Genomic DNA, 19061 nt, shown 5'->3' on the forward strand with positions numbered 1-19061 from the left:
GAGGCCGCGTTGGCCTTCCAAGCGGCCAAGGAAATAAATAGAAACCTTCGCCTAATGCAACGGTCCCTTCAAGGCAAATGTAACAAAACATATGATTGTCTGGAGAATCGGCAGCACGACTAGCAGGATTGATCGGGGTCATTTGGCACATGGACAAAATCTTCCTACTCCCTGGTTATCAATCATACAACATACAACCTTAATTACACAATTTTGGTCCTTCACTACATACTTATATTAACATTATTTCTTCACAATAATGATATCTAATGCAAAAAATACTGTTAAGGAAGAAATAAAATAAGAAAAGAATTAGCAAAAAATTACAAGTTATATACAGATTAAAATAAATTCCATCGGGAAAAGAAACAATTCCTTTATTATTTTCAGTTGGCCCCTGTGGGAATAATTTAAAGGCCAAGAGCCTGGGCAGGGCTGTACTGCAGCAGCAGCAGAGGCAGATGTGCTGGGACGGGAACGTCCCATCTCCTTCGCAGAGCCTGGTTTCTTTTGACGTCTGCAGCTCTCGGGCTCTATTTACCCAAGGGCTTTGTGCAAATAGATGAAGCAGTTCGGGACACACTGACTGTTGGTCTCAGAGCCTTGGGCACTTTCACAGGATGTTGTGGAAAACCAAAAAGGAAGGGTAAATTTTCTTGGATGCTGATGTTTCTAATTTACTGTTTGTTCCTTCTGTACCAAAGCTACCCTAGATGCTTTCCTCTGTGGACAGTGTGAGGCTTCTGGCTACCTAAAAACAGCCTCAGGTGTGCTCTTGGGTGCAGACAGTGAATTGCAAAGGTATCACTCCTAACATGGCCTCTGCTTTAATTGTGTAGCCGTTTCCTTCATTTTAGCATTCTGGAATGAGGCTTCCCCATTGTGTTTCTCCACACCAGAGTGGCACAGAAGCCTCCGTTCGTTTTTCTCCACACCAAGCAGGCAGAGAGGCTACGCAGGTCAAGTATTTGCAGACAGATTACTGACCACTGCGTGCTGTTTCTCTGAAATCGGCCATTCGCCCAGTTCTGCACGCAGTTATTACCTGATAAAATACTTTCTAGAAGCACACCCAGCGCTAAAATATGCTGAAATTAATGGGGAAAGTTCCTCTCGACTTCACTGGCTTCGGATGCAATCTTTACACAGAGCCAGCCTGCCAGAGCACCTCCAGACTCCTGCAGAACTGCAACGGGCGAGAGGCAGAGGCGCGGGTTTTCACTCCGCCATAGCAGTACTGCAGTCCTTGGCATTTCTCATTTTTAGATTCTGTAATTTGCAAATACTCAGGACACACATTCTAAACTTTATCTGTGCAGCCAATGTTATCCTTTGCAAGGCCTAATGACTTTCCTGGCTATTCTGTAATTCAGCTTTACCTGCAAAATCACTGCTCCAACAGCAGACTGTAATTGCAATGCAGAACAGCACAAACATCACAGTATTTCTGGAGGCTGCTTTGAATCAGAAAAGAAGATGAGACTTCAAAGTGATTTAAAAATCACTCATAAAATATCTGCGAGCAATTTTAGAGTCGAAGAGACAATTCGTTTCTTAGCTATGGGCTTGAATAGAGGGCTGCACCCCTGAGGTTGCTGAAGCAAGGAAATGTTAATCTTTCCACTTATATTATAGGCCAAATAGCAGTGTGCGATGCATAAGCAACCATCCAGCATACCAAAACAACTGCACGAGTCAGAACTTTCTGCCACAGTTCCCCGATACTATCAACACTGAAAGGATGTCACTCTAAAAAACGCCCCCTGGGAGATCGATCAGAAGATATGTCTGAACTGCCCTCCCTAAGGTGAGACTCGCCCACCATACACCTTTTCTGACACACAGCTACACTTCCCCAGGTAAGGGTTTACCCTGGGACAGCTCTGCCTGGGAAAGTCCAAGCATTTTCAGCAGCTCGGTCGCGGGGCACCCAGGCCGGCACGGGGCAGAGTGCCATGCCCCCTCACCAGCAGACTTGCTGAGCAAGGCCTTTTCTGAAACACTCCAGATGCTTCAGGTCCAAGCAGCAGCTTGGGCTCACAGGCACGAGCAGAGACGGAGAGCACTCTGAACCCTGCAGCGCTGGCACAGATACAAGGGCATTCAGGGCACAGCTGATGACCGTGAACCACGTACTTGCATGATACATCGATAACCCCAACCTCAGCAATGCTCCAGGCTGAAGATTTCTCAACTGGGACACTGCATATGGTGTAGCATGACTGCAGGCAATGGGGTCACATGTTCGAGAAGCTTTGCACCGTGCCAATATGTTTTGTTGGGAACAAAGGATAGGATGGTATTTCTATGGGACCACAGAATTTCAGATTCTTTTGGGGGTCATTAAGTGGGTTGAATTTACCCTTCCCTAATATAACTCCAGTGACTATGTCAGAATTGCACCAGGGATAAGGTCACACCTGGCTCTCTTTCCTTAATACTTCACTATTCAGCTGAATGGAAAGGAAATGCTACTGAATGGTTTCAAGCTTTCATTTATACGCAGGCTTTACTGGCTCAGTGATACTGTTTTGTAATGTTAGAGGGGCCAATATTTGATTGCACTGTTGCAATTTGTGTCTTGCTCATGCTATTCCTATAGACTGTGAAATCCTAGGGCTGCATCAGGGTTATCCAGTTTTGCAGAGGTTCATTCTGATAAATTAGAAATGAAAACTCTGGATAGATAAAAATGCAGGACTTGTAGGTCGGATGTGACAGGTTTCCTTCTCAGCCAAAAGTCCAGACGACTCCCTGAGGCCCTCTCATCCATCTTCTGCTTGCTAGGATTTTTGCTAGGATAATTGCAGCACCACCGCCTCCTCGCTTGGACTCTGGCCAATGCCTTGTTGACCTCTCAGAGGTGGTTGATGGGGTTAAAGGTCCCCGACTCTGAAGCTGCTCCTGCCATGTCCAACCAAGCACCCAGAGAGTTCTGGGAGGACGTGTGGAGGGGAGCGTTCTCAGACAGGGACAGCATCATTGCATAAGCCTGGAGGAGAAAAGAGTAATGCAAAGGAGACGTGTGAGTACACACGCAGGACAGGCTACAATAACGCATGTGAAGCACAGCACCAGCTAACCATACAGGAAACGTAGGCCAGCATCCTTTGGCCTGGGCTAAGAACCTTGCCAGCAGGTCTAAACTTACGTCCACACACTAGGATTACACCCATCGCTCCAACTACTCAAATTCGCCACAGAGCGTATAGGCAGTTGTAGGGTTAGTCGGGAGAGGCCATCATTCCCATTGGCTTTTATAAGATCAAATCGATTCTGTGCCAGCTCTGCGCTTCGTCCCAAACCCACACACTTGATTCTAGGCTCTGCTCTCAGGGGAAAGCCGCTACACGCAGAATGCCATTTATTTTGTTATTAAAAAAAGGGCACAGACAAGCAAGTGGTCAAGTGAGGCTAGGGCCCGGCCACATGCCCCAGAAACGGCACAGCAATAGCCGGGCTAGCTGGACCCGATGGGCTGCTGCAGGCAGCTGGCTCCTCATCCCAACCCACTGCTCGGTGTGAGCTCACTTGTGCCTGTAGAAACCTGCGTATAGGTGTTTAGGAATATAGGCATGCAATGCTCATTGGCATTACTGGTGTGCTTACGTGTTCTTGTCAGGGTAGATTTATCGCTACAGTGAAATATGTCAAAAGAGTCTGCCGGCAAAAATGCACTGAGACTTCTGTTTTCTCTATACCACTCTGCTTCTTTGTAACTTAGATGCTCTCCCTCTTCCAAGGCTACTTGTCTCATACACTTCTGCGTCCTTTCACAGCCCACACAAGTGATGTGAAGCCTTAGGTGGATGATAACCTCACATACTGGAGGTGTAAGCCAATGTAATTGCCACCCATCACCTGAAACAGAGGAGGACATGGTCCCCACCCTCCCTGGTCTACATTAGCTGGTGCAATGTATGGTCCTACTTTGCAATGAAATTGTGTCCACATAGCACTCTCCTTCACACTGAGATTGCACCCACCCACCCACAATCCTTTACAGGGCAACAGACAAAGACCATACATCATCTGGGACATCAGTACACCGCTCAGTACAACAGGACCCTTAGTAATGCAACTGTAATGGTGACAATACTAACCAGTTAGCCAGCTTTACCCTCTCCTCTTAAAAGTTGAGAATCAGATCTACTTGTCAAGTCAACACGTTCATGTATTGTAGGGGTGTGCTGGAAGAGGTACAGCTTTGTAGTGATAGAGACATGCATGCTTCTAAAATTGCTTAGAAGAAAGCCAGCCCCAAAGGGGTGCTGTGCTGTTCACAGAATTGTCTTTTTACTATTACATTTCCCGCACAAGAGATGGTTCAAATTATTTAAGTTACTTATTGTGATTTAAGTGTAACCAGTCCGGCATCTCATACACTGTAAAACTGATTCAGAAAACAAAAATACCCCTGCCTGTCCAAACACAGACTGGACCGAACAACGTAGTACAAATTTTAAGAGAGCAAGCTGTTCCTAAACAGGCAGTACATTTGGCATGTTAGTAACAGGACACATGTGAGAGTCAGGCAAGTGGCTTGTGTTTAAATTAGTTTCACCCGGAAAAAAGCTATGTCCTATCTTCAAGCAGACCCTCCCCAGCTTCAGTAACAGTACCTGCTGTAAAGGAGGACAAGAGTTTCACAAGTTTTGGGTGATGATAAATCCAAAATCATGTTCTGCTTCGCAACTGCATTAAGCTACTGCTTTGCTGGACATTTAAAATAGATGTCATGACAAATTCTGTTGCTTGAAGGTTAGAAAGGGACTCCAAGGCAACAGCTGTACTCATCTCCCATGAAGGGCTGAGTATGCTCTCTCCAGCCCAGTCTGGTGATGTAACTTCATTGAACAGTTCTTTTGTGAGAATCCTTTTGTAGGGATCAAGATATGAACTTCATAAAACTGGACTGAGTATTTTGGTTTAATGAAAAAGCAGAAAGCAGAAATGGATCTGCCCCATACCTCTGGATTTTTCTCAAAACTCCAATAGGTGCTAAGATGTCTTTTTCTTGGTGGGTTGGAGCTGGTCTAGCTCACAGGGCAGATTTCCATTGTATGGTTTGCTTTTAGAAATCAGGGAGATAAAGGAGGAAGTTCTCTAGACTTGCTGGACTGCAAGTCCTGGAAATCACATTGTCTATTACACCTTTTATAATCAAACCCAAGAATACTTTATTACTGGTTCTGCAGACCAAACCTCGAGTTTCTTAGTATGTACCAACTGAAGACCCATCCCGAAGTAATAGTTATAAAAACATTTATACAGACAGATAAAAACAGACAGATGCCTCTACCTTTCTAAATAAGCATGTTCTCACAGCACAGGCTAAATGATAAATTGATCTGGTCACCTAAACTGATGCCCACTCTGTTTCTCCTCTATTTCCATATAGTTGCAACAAGACACGGTTCACATACGATTCAGGCATTACAGTTAGAATTCCTGCCGACTGGAAGGGGAAAATAAACCTTAGCTAAAGGAGGCCAGCTGCTTGCTAATCCTATCGTGTGTGCAGGCAGCAAGCTAGATAAAACGTTCTGTCATATACCTACCTGGTTTTTAGCCTGCCTGTACAGAGTCTGTTTTATTGTCTCAGAGTCTAAGGTGGAATTAAACACATCTTTAACTTCAAATGCTTCCTCGGCTGCTTTGCGAAGATCCAGCCCCTTCCCAAAATTCGGCATCTGCTCCAAATCTAACAAGCCGGCTTCTTCCTCCTCAATACACCTGTACCAATGACCAGGGGAAGGGGTTGACCTGTTGTTAGCTCATCTCACCGTTCACATCTAACCAACGTGAGTGTTGCTAACCCAGTGCCTGCATGCACATACCATGGGGGTCTCACAAGCCACATGCGTGAACTGACAGACGGACAAACACAAAAATGACACAAAATGCAAGGAGCAAAGAAAAAGTGGAGAGCATGACTCTGCACAAACAAGCATTAGTGCTATAGATATTTGTGAGCCCGCGTGGCTACAATTCACTTTGGTCTTCTGGGTGGAGATGTCCAATTGCTGTCTGCTCCTTGAAATGTTTGACACTGGATCAATGTCTGAGGAACACTGCTGCATTTTCTTTGAGTTGCAATGAAAATAGTGATGCACTGACATCAAGTAAGATACTACTTTGCATCATGGGACATTTGTTACGAACACCAGTTGGGAAACTGAGGCAAACTGAGGCAAAAAGAAAACCACGTGCAACGAACTTTAGTTTTAAAGGTGTCTAGACATGGCTTGACCTTGGGAAAAAAAGGCTTCACTTTTTCCCAGAGCTCTGAGAACTCCACTTGAAGTCAACAACATTTTGCTACAACTAAAATAGGCAGAGCAGCACAAAACGGACTGCATACATATGCCTCTTCCTTTGCCCTGACCAGAGCTTTAGAAAGAAAGACATTATCTGCTGAACTGTGGTACCCTGAATATGCTGTTTTCTGTGTTGGACTAACTGTTCTCCTGATAGGAACCCCTCGAGACTTGGACATACACCTTATCACAGATTCTCCTTGCAGTCCACTTGTTTCGTGTCCCCCACCACGGTGAAAATGGAATCTCTCAAGTGAATGCTTAAATCAAACTGGAGGTATGATACACATGGCTTGAAAAATAAAACAACAGCACTCACGATCTACCACTGACACAGGGTCAGAAGTCTGAGCCCCATTTGACTTCTCAAAGGGAATGGCCCACCTCACCTTCGGGTGTGGTCAAAGCTCATGGTGAGAGATGTGGGCTCTTCATCTTCTTCATCCTCAAATGCTCCTCGGGGCTCTGCGGTGGGTGATACCGTTTCATCCTGTGACTTCCCTGTCAGGCTGTCATCATCTTCCTCTTCCAGTTCTTCATCTTCATCATCCACATCTTCTGTTTTCTCATTTGCTAATCCATGACACTGGGAATTGCCATCAATATCCTGGATTTCTGGCCTGAAATATTTGGTCAAGGGGAGGAAGAAGAAAGAAAGGAAAAAAAGATGCCAAATGTTGAAGTCATGCATTTTCAATGTAAGGCAAGACTTTGATAATTTTATACATATGTATGAATAAACATATTTATGTACTTATCCGTATTATTTAAACTGCAAGGAAAAGGAAAACTGACATGTTTCAGGCATTTAAAAATCAGCCTTCACAGTGTCTTATGGGCTAATAAGCATGTCAAGTATATACCAACCCCAGTGCTTTTCAAACTAGAATTTTGTCTAGTCTGGATTTAAATTATGGTTTTCCATCTCTTAAAACACAAGATCTGTGGGACAAGCAGCTTTCTTCCTTCTCTGTGCTACTGTATTCTAACAATCTCCCTTTGAGCAACCAGAAGGAGGAAGCTTCCTCACAGTGTAATCTAACACCAGCCTAAATTCTCTCATAGTACTTTTGTTACTCACGCCCGTATGGACCTAGCAGACTCCACAAAACTAGCAGTTTTACATCACGGTAAGAGAATGAGAGTGAGATCATCAGTGCTATGGACTTGGAACCCAAGAGGATGCCACCAAGTGACATAAAATAAGATTAACATCTTCACCAGAAATTTTATGTCAGCATGTTCCACACTTCTTACTGTTCTTTACGTGGATCACATCATCATGTGGACTTCTCATACTTACATTTTGGACTTAAACTTATTGGCATTAAGTAGCTATTTGTGACAACAAGATAGCAGCAGATGAAATATCCCTCGGTCAAAATAAGGCTTGTGCTATGGATAGATTTGGAACAAACTAATGGACTAGAAAAGCAGGTGCCTCCAGTTTCCTTAATCAGTACTCCCTGGTGATGGAACAGGCCACGTGGTTTCATGGCAGAAGGTAACAGTTCAATAATCACATTTTTATCTAGAGAAGAAATTGTGTTTTCTCACAACTATTACAATGGAGCCAACGGCAGCAGTGAACCTGCCGGTCTTCTCTTAGTGCAACTTCTCTTGAAATTTGCTCCACCAGTTGCAGTCACGTCTCCAATCATTAGTGGCCCTCTGGTGTCAGCCCTCCCAACTTAAGTCCCTTTCTGAAAAGACTTAACACTGGGCTTAAGAGATTGAAGTCGAATGCATTTTCTTTCCAAACTGTTACATTTCTCTCTTTTGAGCATTTTAAATCAAGCGCAGCGGGACTGAGGCGGACTGGTCTTTCAACCGTATTAACAACACACGTCACCAGATAATTTTAGTTGTTTGTCTACCTTTTATCTGCTAAAGTTGATGTTTGATTCATCTCACTATTTGCAATAAAATTTCTGATTTCAGAGAAATACGAATCCTCTTTTTCATCTAAAAGTGCATGGTTGTCTGATTCCGAGTTTGGGGAAGAGGCACTGGTCCCAAGGTGGTTTGTAATGACTCCAGAATGCTGGCTCACTGAGTGAGAGAAACAAGAAAAGAGAACGGGAAAAACAATCAGATATTGTCAAAGCTATTATTAAGAGGGAAAATAAAGGAGGATCGATATGCAACAACCCTCTCACTATATGTTAATGATTTAACATTTAAGAGAAATCTCATGGACCAAAGCTGCCAGAGGAAGCTCATGTTTTCCAGATTTGAACTACACAGACAAATACAGGTGATATTTAGTGTTTACGGATGGTATATACAATTTAAGAACCACTATCCATTGCATAGCTGCTTGCCTATAACTTTTCCATCACTTTTTTTTTTTTTTCCTAGGCTGGGAAATCACTTAGTTGGCTTCAGCGCAGAAGGAATTTCTACCTTCAGCTTTTATCTCAAGGCAAAGTCTATTTATCTTCCTGAACTTCACACACACCTACAAATGCCTTTCAGGTCGAAAACCCTTGGTAGAGCTTCACTTGTCCACATCAGCATTGTACCAGGAGATCTCACGACGTGAGGTTGTGCTCCCTGGACAGAGTCCCCAGGAAGTTAGTATCACGATTGCTATTTTATGGATTGGAAAAGGACACGTATAAGTAATACCTGACATGAACTTGGCAGCGCTGAGTACTATGCACGAGTGCACGCATGTTACAATTATGCACTGTGGAGAAACGCATCTTTGCCTGCACAAGGAGCTGGCATTTGGTTTTTTAGCTATCTAATTATATTCAGCCTTAAGAAACAGTGCTTGCCAGAAAGGCTTCCCAAGGACCAGAGAGACCAGACCATCGTGTCTTCTCCCTCCAGTGCCCGAAAAGAACCACAAAGCCATGCCCTTTCCTACCTGGAACATTCTCGTGTTCGTGTTTCTTAAGATGTCGGTCCAAGTTGGTCTGCTGCCCAAAGCATCGGTTACACAGGTGACATTTGAATGGCTTCTCCTTGTTATGGATGTTTCGAACGTGCCGCTGGAGGTTGGAGGAAATGCTGAATGACCTGTCACAGTATTTACACCTGAAAAATAGAAGCAAATGCCAAAGAGTGCAACGTGAGAAAAAAAAAAGAAGAAAAAGAAAAATCTGACTATCAGAAAACCAGAAAATGTTGGTCTATAAATCTTTACTCAACTGAGGACCTAGGAAGCATAAGGCATTAATCATTTCAGACAAATCTGATATTACTGTTACTCAAGGAACACAAAGAAAGGATTAGGATTAATTAAGAAGTGAGTCATCCAAACAAATAAGAATTCTAAACAAAGTAATTACTTTTCCACCATGAATGAAAAAATAAGAAAGGTGAATTTATTTCTTCCACCCTTCTCATTTTGTAGGGGAAGCAGGTGAAATATGGCTGTGGAGGGAGGAAAAAGAAGACTGAAGGAGAAGAAAGAAGGGCGGTTCAATGTATAAAATAGTTATTAGCTAGCACATCCCTACATGATACAGTTATCTGGACATACAGAAAACCTGAGATTTGTTTGTGAAATTCCTTGTGGTACTCAAGATGTAGGCAGTACAGCATGCCTTCAAAGGTAATTACGGTTATTATTATAGTACAATAGCTCCCAAGAAATACATCGCAGTTTCCAAACAGGGTAAGATTTAGTCCTATGCAGTGAACCTGGTTTGTGATGAAAAAATGTGGAATGTAAGGAGCCAAGCCAGAATGTTTAGGGAAACTGCTAAGTGAAGAAATGTTCCCTCTCTGAAACAAATCTCTGCAGGACCCATGGCAGACGTGTTGGAAGCTTGTTCAAAGCTGCCACCCCCCCTCTGGATTCAGATTCCCTCCAAATAAAAACAAGGCTTTGCTAAACCGTGGTGCTTTGTGACCTGAGCCCTCTACTTCTCTTTCTGCGCAGACCAAGGCAGCAGCTGATGTACTGAAGAGGGCAGCTTTGCGCCGCAATGAAGCGTTTCGGTACTAAAGCTATAGAAAATCTAATTCCTCTTTGAATCCACCTGAATCCCTCATTAGATCTCCCTTTAAATACGTCACTTGTACCTCAACAAAGCCGCTTTCCTCATGGCTCTACTTCCAAAACCCATGAGAAGTAGAATCCTTTCTCTGCCAGAGACCTCTGCAAATCCTGGACATTTACGGGACAAAATCAAAACTGTTCTTAAGCCCTTGTAATTCCAGAACAAAACCGCTCGCTTTAGCAGAACTGACCTGTGCTCCTCTAACTGAGAGCAGCGTTTGTCCCACTGAACTGAGCTACTTTTTGATAAGGCACGAAGATGGCGGTGCATTTGCACATGTGTAGGAATGCCATTACTTTGCTGCGTGAAGAGGGCACACAGAACTTACCTTGGGCCTGTCTCATTCAAGTATGAAACTGGATTTGCCTTCACACTGAGGACATAGTATTGTTTCCTACCAACACAACAGGTTCGAATGCGGGAAGGAGGTGCGAGTGTAAAAAAATCTATGCTGTGAAACACACACACAATTTCCAGATGTGCTACAGCTGTGATTTTTATTTGGTCTCTAAAAATAAATTGGTATTATTTTTGGAAATAGCATAGAGACATTTATGAAACACTCTCTCTCACTGAATGTTTATGGATTCCATGTCCACCTCCGAATTTCCTACTGTTAAATGACCAAAAAGAATAAAGATATTTCAAATAATGAACCTTTATTATGATTAACCTAGGGAGAAAGCAAAATCTCTTTTTAAACCACAGTTTTCTCAGACTTCAAAAGTTTTTTTTTCATTTTTTCAAAAAACACAAATTGAACAACTAAAGAAAACAAGAAGTCATTTGAACATCAGCAAATTTTATACACAGAGAGTTAAACACGCACAGATTTCCAGCTCTTATTCCATCTGCCAGCAACCAACGAATCTGCTTTCAGGAGCGGCCGGGCTTCGGCAGCTTTTACTGTTCAGCACTTCAGAAAACGGAAAAGTCCACAACAGCCGATACCCCAATATCCCTGTTACTCCACAGGACTTCTGTAAGCAGTTTTGCCCGGCTCCCTTCTAACACCATGGTATCAGCAGCCCCCTCCTCACCTCTGCTGATGCCCAAGGTTTTCACTCCCTGCCCGCCTCCACCAGCTCTATGCCCTTCTAATCCAAACTCTCCTTTATTTGCCTTTGCCAAGGGCCTGGCACAAAGGGGCTTACGGCTGCCCCAGGTACCCAGGCTGGGTCTCACCTACATTACTCACACGAGCAGTTCCAGTGACTTCAAAGGGAGCCCTTGCATGCATAAGGCAAGAACGATCTAGCCTCCTGTATGTCAATTTATTTAGATGTTCAGGAAGTCTTTGAAAAGTTTCCTTTGACAGGTCCTTGCTCTAACTATGAGCTATGTGGATACAGGTTAGGGTATGGAGAAAGGATAAAGAGCTTGTTAAAAAAATAGGAAACAGAGGGGCATTCGAAAGGAGCAATAGCTAATGTCTGAAAGCAAAGGGATGAGGGAGACGTACTGTATTATTTGTGGTCCCAGAGGGGTCGGTACTTGGATCTCTGCTGGTTTTAATCTAAATAAATGACCCAGACAGAGGAATCAGCTTAAATTCAGGGAAGAGGTGAATGCAGAGGCAGGAGAAGAATAAAACTCAAAAGAAGCAGTATTTGCTTTGTAAACACGCTGACAAAATGCTAGTAAAGTTTCTTCCTTATCAGTTTAAAGTAACACACCAATGGGCTAAAAAAATATAAAGTGGGAGTGAATGATAGCTAAGAACAAGCCAAACCTGGAACTGAGGAGCTCTAAGGAATGGCAGGCAATCCTCAGAGCTTGAGGGAACTCAGAAACCTGGTATAATACAACTGGAAGGGCAAAAACAGACAGCAAAACCCAGTAACGTAAGAGCGAGTAACGGAGCTACGACTACGACAGCTTGGTAACACTTCAGATGTGACAGTAAGGCATTTGATAACACGCTTTGTAAAGTTTCAACAGCATGACAGCTCTTGCAAAATTTTACATTTATTTGATGACCAATGTGAGCTGTAAAGACAGAATTGCAGCAACAAAGCATAAAACATACGGACAGCTACTGTTCCTCTCAGTAACTCCTTAATCTCAAGAGCATTTATACCAGGGATGAATTTAGGCTACATTTTAAAAAAAGAAAATGAGAAAGCAGAGGTATTTATTGAACTAAGTGCAACCTTAAATGACACAGTAGACATCGGCTTTAGTTGTTAGTTTCAGCTTAATGCAGATAACAGGACACAGAGGCCTAAAAGGAAATTAAAGAAAAACAAATTCAAAACAGACGTCAGGAAGCACATCTTTATAGGAAAAATCACAGCCTTACAGGCAAAGCTTCAGGATTGGGTGTAATTCAAGAATCAATTAGATGGCATCCTGGAGGGAATGGACATTTGAAAGAAGAAAATAAAGTCTTGCCGAATCGAATAGCTTCTAGTTGTCCCCAGTCCAGGTTTTATGTAGTTTATCTGATTCTGAAATTCCAGAGAATGAAAACAAAACTAAGAAGCAAACCCACAACTACAATACACCCTTATGTTCATATGCTCCGAGCATAAGGACCTTTGCTAAAAACTGCCTCTTCTGGATTTTGCTTGGTAAGTTCACAACGACAACAAAGTCCTATTTTTTAGGACCTGAGATTCCAGGTAAGTCTGGTATGATTTTACAAACCCAACTTATTTTGCATTTTCTGAAAGAAACAGTTAAGTTTGATAGTCCTTTTTACCAATGGGTTTTGAAATACATACTACTGAATTTTAGATTTGGTGTGGAAGAGCGAAAAGGAGCATGTTGAATTTCACTGTACAGCATATGGTCTTTGAGTCTTTTCAAATCAGTTGATTTTTAGGAAGTAAAGTACACTACCAGGTATTTCTTACTCTTCAAAAAGCACGTAGCACTTTCCCCTTACAAAAAGAATTACTTTGCCTCCTTATTGCTCATGTGCTATTAATTCCTACTTTATACCTAATTACATAGACACCTAGGAAGTTTAAGTGATTTGGTAAAAAACACATCACGTATCAATGACAATCAGGAATCAAAACCAAAGCACCTTATTTTCTGGCTTGCCTGTTTCTTGATCTTACACTTGGACATTTGGTCAGTTTATCTTAGCTTTAAGAACATTTTAATTCATATTTGGATGAATATATAACACTGACAGAGTCAAAAGAAAAAACAGTTAAACAATTAAAAGAAAAGTTATGAGAAAGACATCAGTAAAACACTGAAAAGTCAGCAACCTCCTTTTACCTGCATAAAGTCAGCACTTAAAAAACAAGCTTTCAAAACACTTATTGCTGTAAGAGTTGGAAATCTCAGTTCTCTGAGAGCAGAAGAAAATCAATGATAATTAAGCTCTTCTGTAAACGTAGCACTAACTCTCAGGAGTGCTATTATAATGCAACATTGTCCAGAAGTCAAACTTCTATTACAAAAAAAACCACACAGGCCATTTTCTGGGAGAAGACCAGATCAAATAAATCTTTATTTTCCTAACCTTTGTTAAGTTTCAAGTCTCCTTTTTTGGAAGAAAACTGAACTAACAATCTCTGAATAATCGGGAGCAAGCATTTTAGTCAGACAGGGGTGTATAGTGAATACACAGTATTCATTCAAGGCATATCAAATAACGCAACTGAAAAAAATCAGTACGGGGAATGGTTCCAAAATGTATGTATGCTTTGCAGAGGGTTTTTTTTTAATTTACCTAATGTCTACACTCAAAATTCTGTATGACTCTGCATGGAAAAAAAAATTTGACTCCATATGTACCACCGATTATAAAGCGGGAGAGAGTAGCTTCTTAAGTTAAACTATGCATAAAGATTTGATGTATTTGACCACACGGCCTTTTGCTGATCATAAATTTGTTTGTGTTTCTCTTTATATAATAACTGTTACATTAGCTTTGTTGTGAACTTATGACTGTGTATGGCAATACCATAATATTAGCTACCAAAAAAGAAACTGTTTGAGTTGTTACTATTGCTTGACAATGCGCAAAACACTTACTCACATTATGGAAAACATAATGCTTGATTTTCAGTGAGCTCTCAATCCATCATTCACTCAGTTTTGCTCATATATGTACCTATTCTAACAAGAAATGAACCAAAGCATATTTTTGGCCAAAATTTTGTGAAACTGACTGCAAAACCCGAGAAGAAGATACTGAGGGAACAAATTCCCACTTGGTCTTCCATGAGAACTATTCCTTCATATACACACACACACACACACTTACCTATATTTCCTTGTGAGTTTTATTCAAATTTAAAACTCTCTCTTGAACAGGAGTCCCTTTATGAGAACCAGCACCCATGCATGCCCAGGCTGGAATGTCACGCCTGCATGCAGGATGTTGTCCGGGGTAAGAGATGGGCAGTTTTGCCATGTGCCCTTCTGCATAGACACAATGCAAACTGAAGTAGAAAAATCACATCATCTTGTCCACAACTAGCAGAAAAGAGTAGTTCAGTCTTCTACGTTAAACATCCAACTGAACACGTGAAACTGTACGAATTTCCCCGCCTCTGATCACTCTTAAACTTTGCGATTTAAGGTAGGACAGTCCCTAACTTAGATTTTTAAAGCAGATATACTACAGGGCTTTTCTTTTCTTTGGTTTTTTGATCCACTACTCCAGACACCTCTGATATGCATCAGGAAAAGAAAAAAAAAAAAAAGCCTAGCTAGACCCAGCAGTTAACTTAACTGGCAAGCCCTTCAAAACAACCCGATTTTCAGAGACATTCAGCACCTTCAGCTGTCCTTGAGATGAATGGTTAATGTGAGTGTTAAACAACACCGCAAATCAGACCACTCATTTGCCAGCGTGCATCTAAATATAAGTTAAGTGTCTATCTTCAAGCTGCCAAGCCTGATTATTTTTGGCTGGTACACATAATATACAATCCTATGAATCATTATATGTAATGCTACAGGACTGCAGTATTATGTTGGCATAGCTTTACAGAAAGGAGAAAAAATAACACAGTGGTGAATGAGGAGTGTGTTGGGAAAGGGGTTTTATCTGGGGGACAACATCACCTGTAAGGCTGTTCTCCAGTGTGTGTCCGCAGATGCCTTGTCAGATTTGCTGAGCGTGGGAAGATCTTACCACAGTACCTAGACAGTGAAAGCCAAAGTAACCATCAGTGCATCAAAGTCCTGCCACACCAGATGATTTACACTCCATCACCAGCTATCATCATCCTCACTCATTTTGATACCGCTCCCAAAATCAGAAAATGCCTTTATGAACTAACAACGCTAGGCACCTATGTACTGAGGGAGGAAGATGTGGAGCTAAAAACTAAAAGACTGGCACCCACCCCAGAATAACAGGATTCACAGTGGCGAGATACTGGTGTAACCCGTTTCTATCAGAGACGCAGAATGACAGTCAATGATGCTGCATCATTGGGAAGGGTAGGGAAAAAAATCCTATCAGAACACCCAGTTCAGACCCAAAAGCTGGTTCACTCAGTAGCTTATCTTGGAGGCCTGGGCAAGTATACAGGAACACAGTAAGGACGTAGTGACCCATCCCCAACATATTGTCCCAGCTTCCATCTGAAGCTGAAGATCCTCCTGAGCCTAAGGTTGAACAGTTGTGTTTGATAGCTTTTTGCTGAGTTTCTTTCATCTATTTGTCTAAAAGCTTTTTGAATGCACGTTAAGTTTTGAACATCCACAACTTCCTACGGCAATGAGTTCCTCTGCTGAACTGTGTGTTGTCTAAAAGAACCTCCTGCTTGTTTGAACCTGTCACTCAGTAACTGCATTCAATACTACCTCGTTCCTGCAATGGGATAAAGAGTGTTTAATCACTGCCTGCTCATACTGTCCATCACTTGAGTTTTTTACAGATCTCCTTTATAGCCCTGTTTAGCTGCTTATCATACAGAATCTACTTCTTGGAATTCACAGAATTTTCTTCTGGATAAATGCTGCAGCATCGTGTTACTGTTATTGGGACTGTGAGTCTGACAGTCTGCTTAGAATAAGGAAATGCAGCAATAGGAAATGAAATAAGAGAAGGAACTGTGTTCCATAATAAATCTGATTCACAAAAGGCAGGGCGGTATAAATAAAAATATTAATTGGGAAATAAAACTGTAAGCACGAATGGTTACATTCTGTGACCATGAAACCTGATGCTTACTGTTCTAGAAGGAAGATACGAGAGAACTTTCTTAATTTCAGAGATATTCAGCACCTTCAGAGGTCCTGAAGATAAATGGTTAATGTGAGTGTCAATCAGCAATGAAAATCCAAACGTTAACTTGTTTTAGTCCCTACTGTAGGTAGAAACCTCCCGTTTCTAAATACTCAATTGAAATTTGAGCTTTTGTGGCAAAGTTGAACCTAAGAGATACATCAAACAGAGTATGTACCCACTTACTGCAACCAAGAAACATGCAGTGGGAGCCACCACAAGAACCTCTGGTAGTTGCAGGTAAAACCGCCTAAGCAGAGGTTTTTACTCCCCAGTCATCTGCTCCGAGATGAGCTTTTAAAGCTGCAATGGGTACATAAGTATTTCTGTGGATACAATTAAGTTTGGAAAAATTGTTTACCGTATGCCATTTTAAAAATTCCATTATTTTGCATAGCTGAGATTGGACAGCTGAGATTGCACTCACATTGGAAACTGTGGCGTCTGCCACCACACACAAGAGACTTGGCTTGGAGAATTCTGCTTGCCTGAGAATCTCCAGATCTGCTCTCAAGGTTATTAAAAATTACAAAGAAAATAGAAGATGCTGATTTTCTACCAGACAAAACAAGCTATTTCAGAGTGAATTAGTCATCAGAATGCTCTGTTCTAATTCCGCTGCTTCTTGTTTTTCCTCCCACCCCTTCCGAGACAGCGAAGACATCCATGTGAAGTTGCTCTGTTACGTGCTGGTGTCTGACGCAGCTTCCCACTCAGGGTGGCATTCTCCCAGGGCTGCCTCAACAAGCTGGGGGTATGGTCTCGCTTCTCCAGGCCCTTACCTGCAGGTGTAACGCTCCTTGCCCTTGCGCAGGATGGGATCGGATAGTGTGGGTGGTGGAGATCGGAAGTTGAACGGGTGATGTGGAAGGGGCTGCAGGGAAGTGCCAGTGTCTGCCTTCATGGCTGCAAAACTCTCCAGTTTCTCTGTCATTGTTTCTATGGCTGACATCTACAAGTACAAGGCAAGACCTCATATCATAAAAATCCACAGGAAGAACAGTATCTGATGCATAAAACACGTCTTTTAGCACTAGTATGTTGGTCAAAGCCTGTTGCTGACGTTTGCTCTTACTCTCAGAAGCTAGCTGCACAGCATGAAATGGAGCCACTGAATCCAGGCAGGAAAGAGAGAACTAGTGTATCGGGCTAGGAGAAATCAGAAAAGATACAATTGGCAAAGCCATGCAATAAGCACCACATCTCAGAAACGAGGCACTTGTTTACCTTCTGCAATGTGCACATGCTTACTTTCAGCATTTCAGATTAAAAATTATCTCAGAATACATTTGGTTTCCCTTTTTCCAGGGATGACACTGAAAGTAGACACCGCAGTGAACTGCTGGATATAGAACTCACTGCCCAAAACCTCCTCTCAAACCTAAACCAAAGTTTTGGTGAGCAAGGAGGTTTGATTTCTCATACAGCAACCATTACCCTCGCAGGGGCTCAGGGACAGCAGCAGCGAGCTGCGGGCAGGCAGACAACCCCAGGTTAGAGAGGACAGAGAAGTTTTGGGCCAAGAATCTTGGCCAAAGTGGAGTGGGAGGGAGCATGGGGGAATGCATGACCGCTGATCGGGGAGCTGAGAGAGGGGAGTTGAGGCTGGAGGGGTGAAAAGAAAGCAGCTGGGGAAGAGGAGGAGTTAAGCTCAGACTCAGGATGGAGTGGGTCCACAGAGAGCTTGCCTAGCAAAGAGGCCAACATTTTAATTATATGTAAGAAAGGTTCAGAAGCCAGTAAAGGTGATGGAAGGATGGGTGGGAGATGGCTGAGCTTCCTGGAGTGAAAAGGAATTCCAGCCAAAGTACTCGATGGGAGCTGTGGCTGGACGAGTTACGGTCAGGAGGACCACAACCTACACATTGAAAGCCTGTTCGGATGGGAGCGGTAGGCGTACAGGCCCAGAGATGTGATGCCAAATAAAATGTTTCTGGGTGCCTTTATCAGCTTTGGTTTGTATGACTCAGCAATGGCCATGTTCGCACATAAACGCTCGCTTAAATAGCACACCAGAATGAAGGAGAAAGGGAAAAACCTGGAGTTACAGGAGAAGGGGAAAGGAAAAAAGGGAAGAAAAAAGTCAGCCTGTGTTCAAAAAAGGATATGCATAAAAATCCTACCTAAAACCCCCCACTTTTACTTTCATTAGAGCAAAACAGGAAATCCAAATCCAAGAGAGAAATGTAACTTGGAGGACTACCCTGACATCTCCAACATTCAATTTTATGCACTCTTGAGAGCACTTTCAAGATACCAAGCAGAAAAACATGGAAAAAACAAACAAGGCAGCAATAAAGCTGCCTCCTCGCTGCAGATGACATCACCAGGAAAGCAGGGAGTGCTGGGGGTAGTGGGAGCCTGAATGGAGAGTCAGCCCGAGAGCTGGGACGACAGCGAGCAAGCGGAAGGCAGTAGGAAGCCATATATCAAAACTAGATGCTCTATTGTACAGGAAGGGCTGACCTTTTGCACGTTTACACTTTATTAAACTGGGCTCGGGGGGGGGGGGGGGGGGAG

At 42.6% G+C, this 19061-nt stretch overlaps 1 protein-coding gene across 1 annotated transcript in view; it reads right to left on the bottom strand.

The window, feature by feature from the left end:
- Positions 1-2857: 2857 nt before the first annotated feature.
- PRDM16 (PR domain containing 16) overlaps positions 2858-19061 on the bottom strand; it is a 41516-nt gene continuing 25312 nt past the window's right edge. The window contains exons 7-13 of the mRNA XM_009695452.1: positions 17324-17493; positions 15371-15448; positions 9196-9365; positions 8198-8372; positions 6710-6940; positions 5562-5736; positions 2858-2992 (exon numbers count right to left, since the gene is read on the bottom strand). Coding sequence (XP_009693754.1) covers positions 2858-2992; positions 5562-5736; positions 6710-6940; positions 8198-8372; positions 9196-9365; positions 15371-15448; positions 17324-17493 — 1134 coding nt within the window. The remainder of the gene's footprint in view (positions 2993-5561; positions 5737-6709; positions 6941-8197; positions 8373-9195; positions 9366-15370; positions 15449-17323; positions 17494-19061) is intronic.

The sequence above is a fragment of the Cariama cristata genome, unplaced genomic scaffold, assembly GCF_000690535.1.
Source record: "Cariama cristata isolate BGI_N322 unplaced genomic scaffold, ASM69053v1 scaffold44752, whole genome shotgun sequence".
Classification (NCBI taxonomy): domain Eukaryota; kingdom Metazoa; phylum Chordata; class Aves; order Cariamiformes; family Cariamidae; genus Cariama; species Cariama cristata.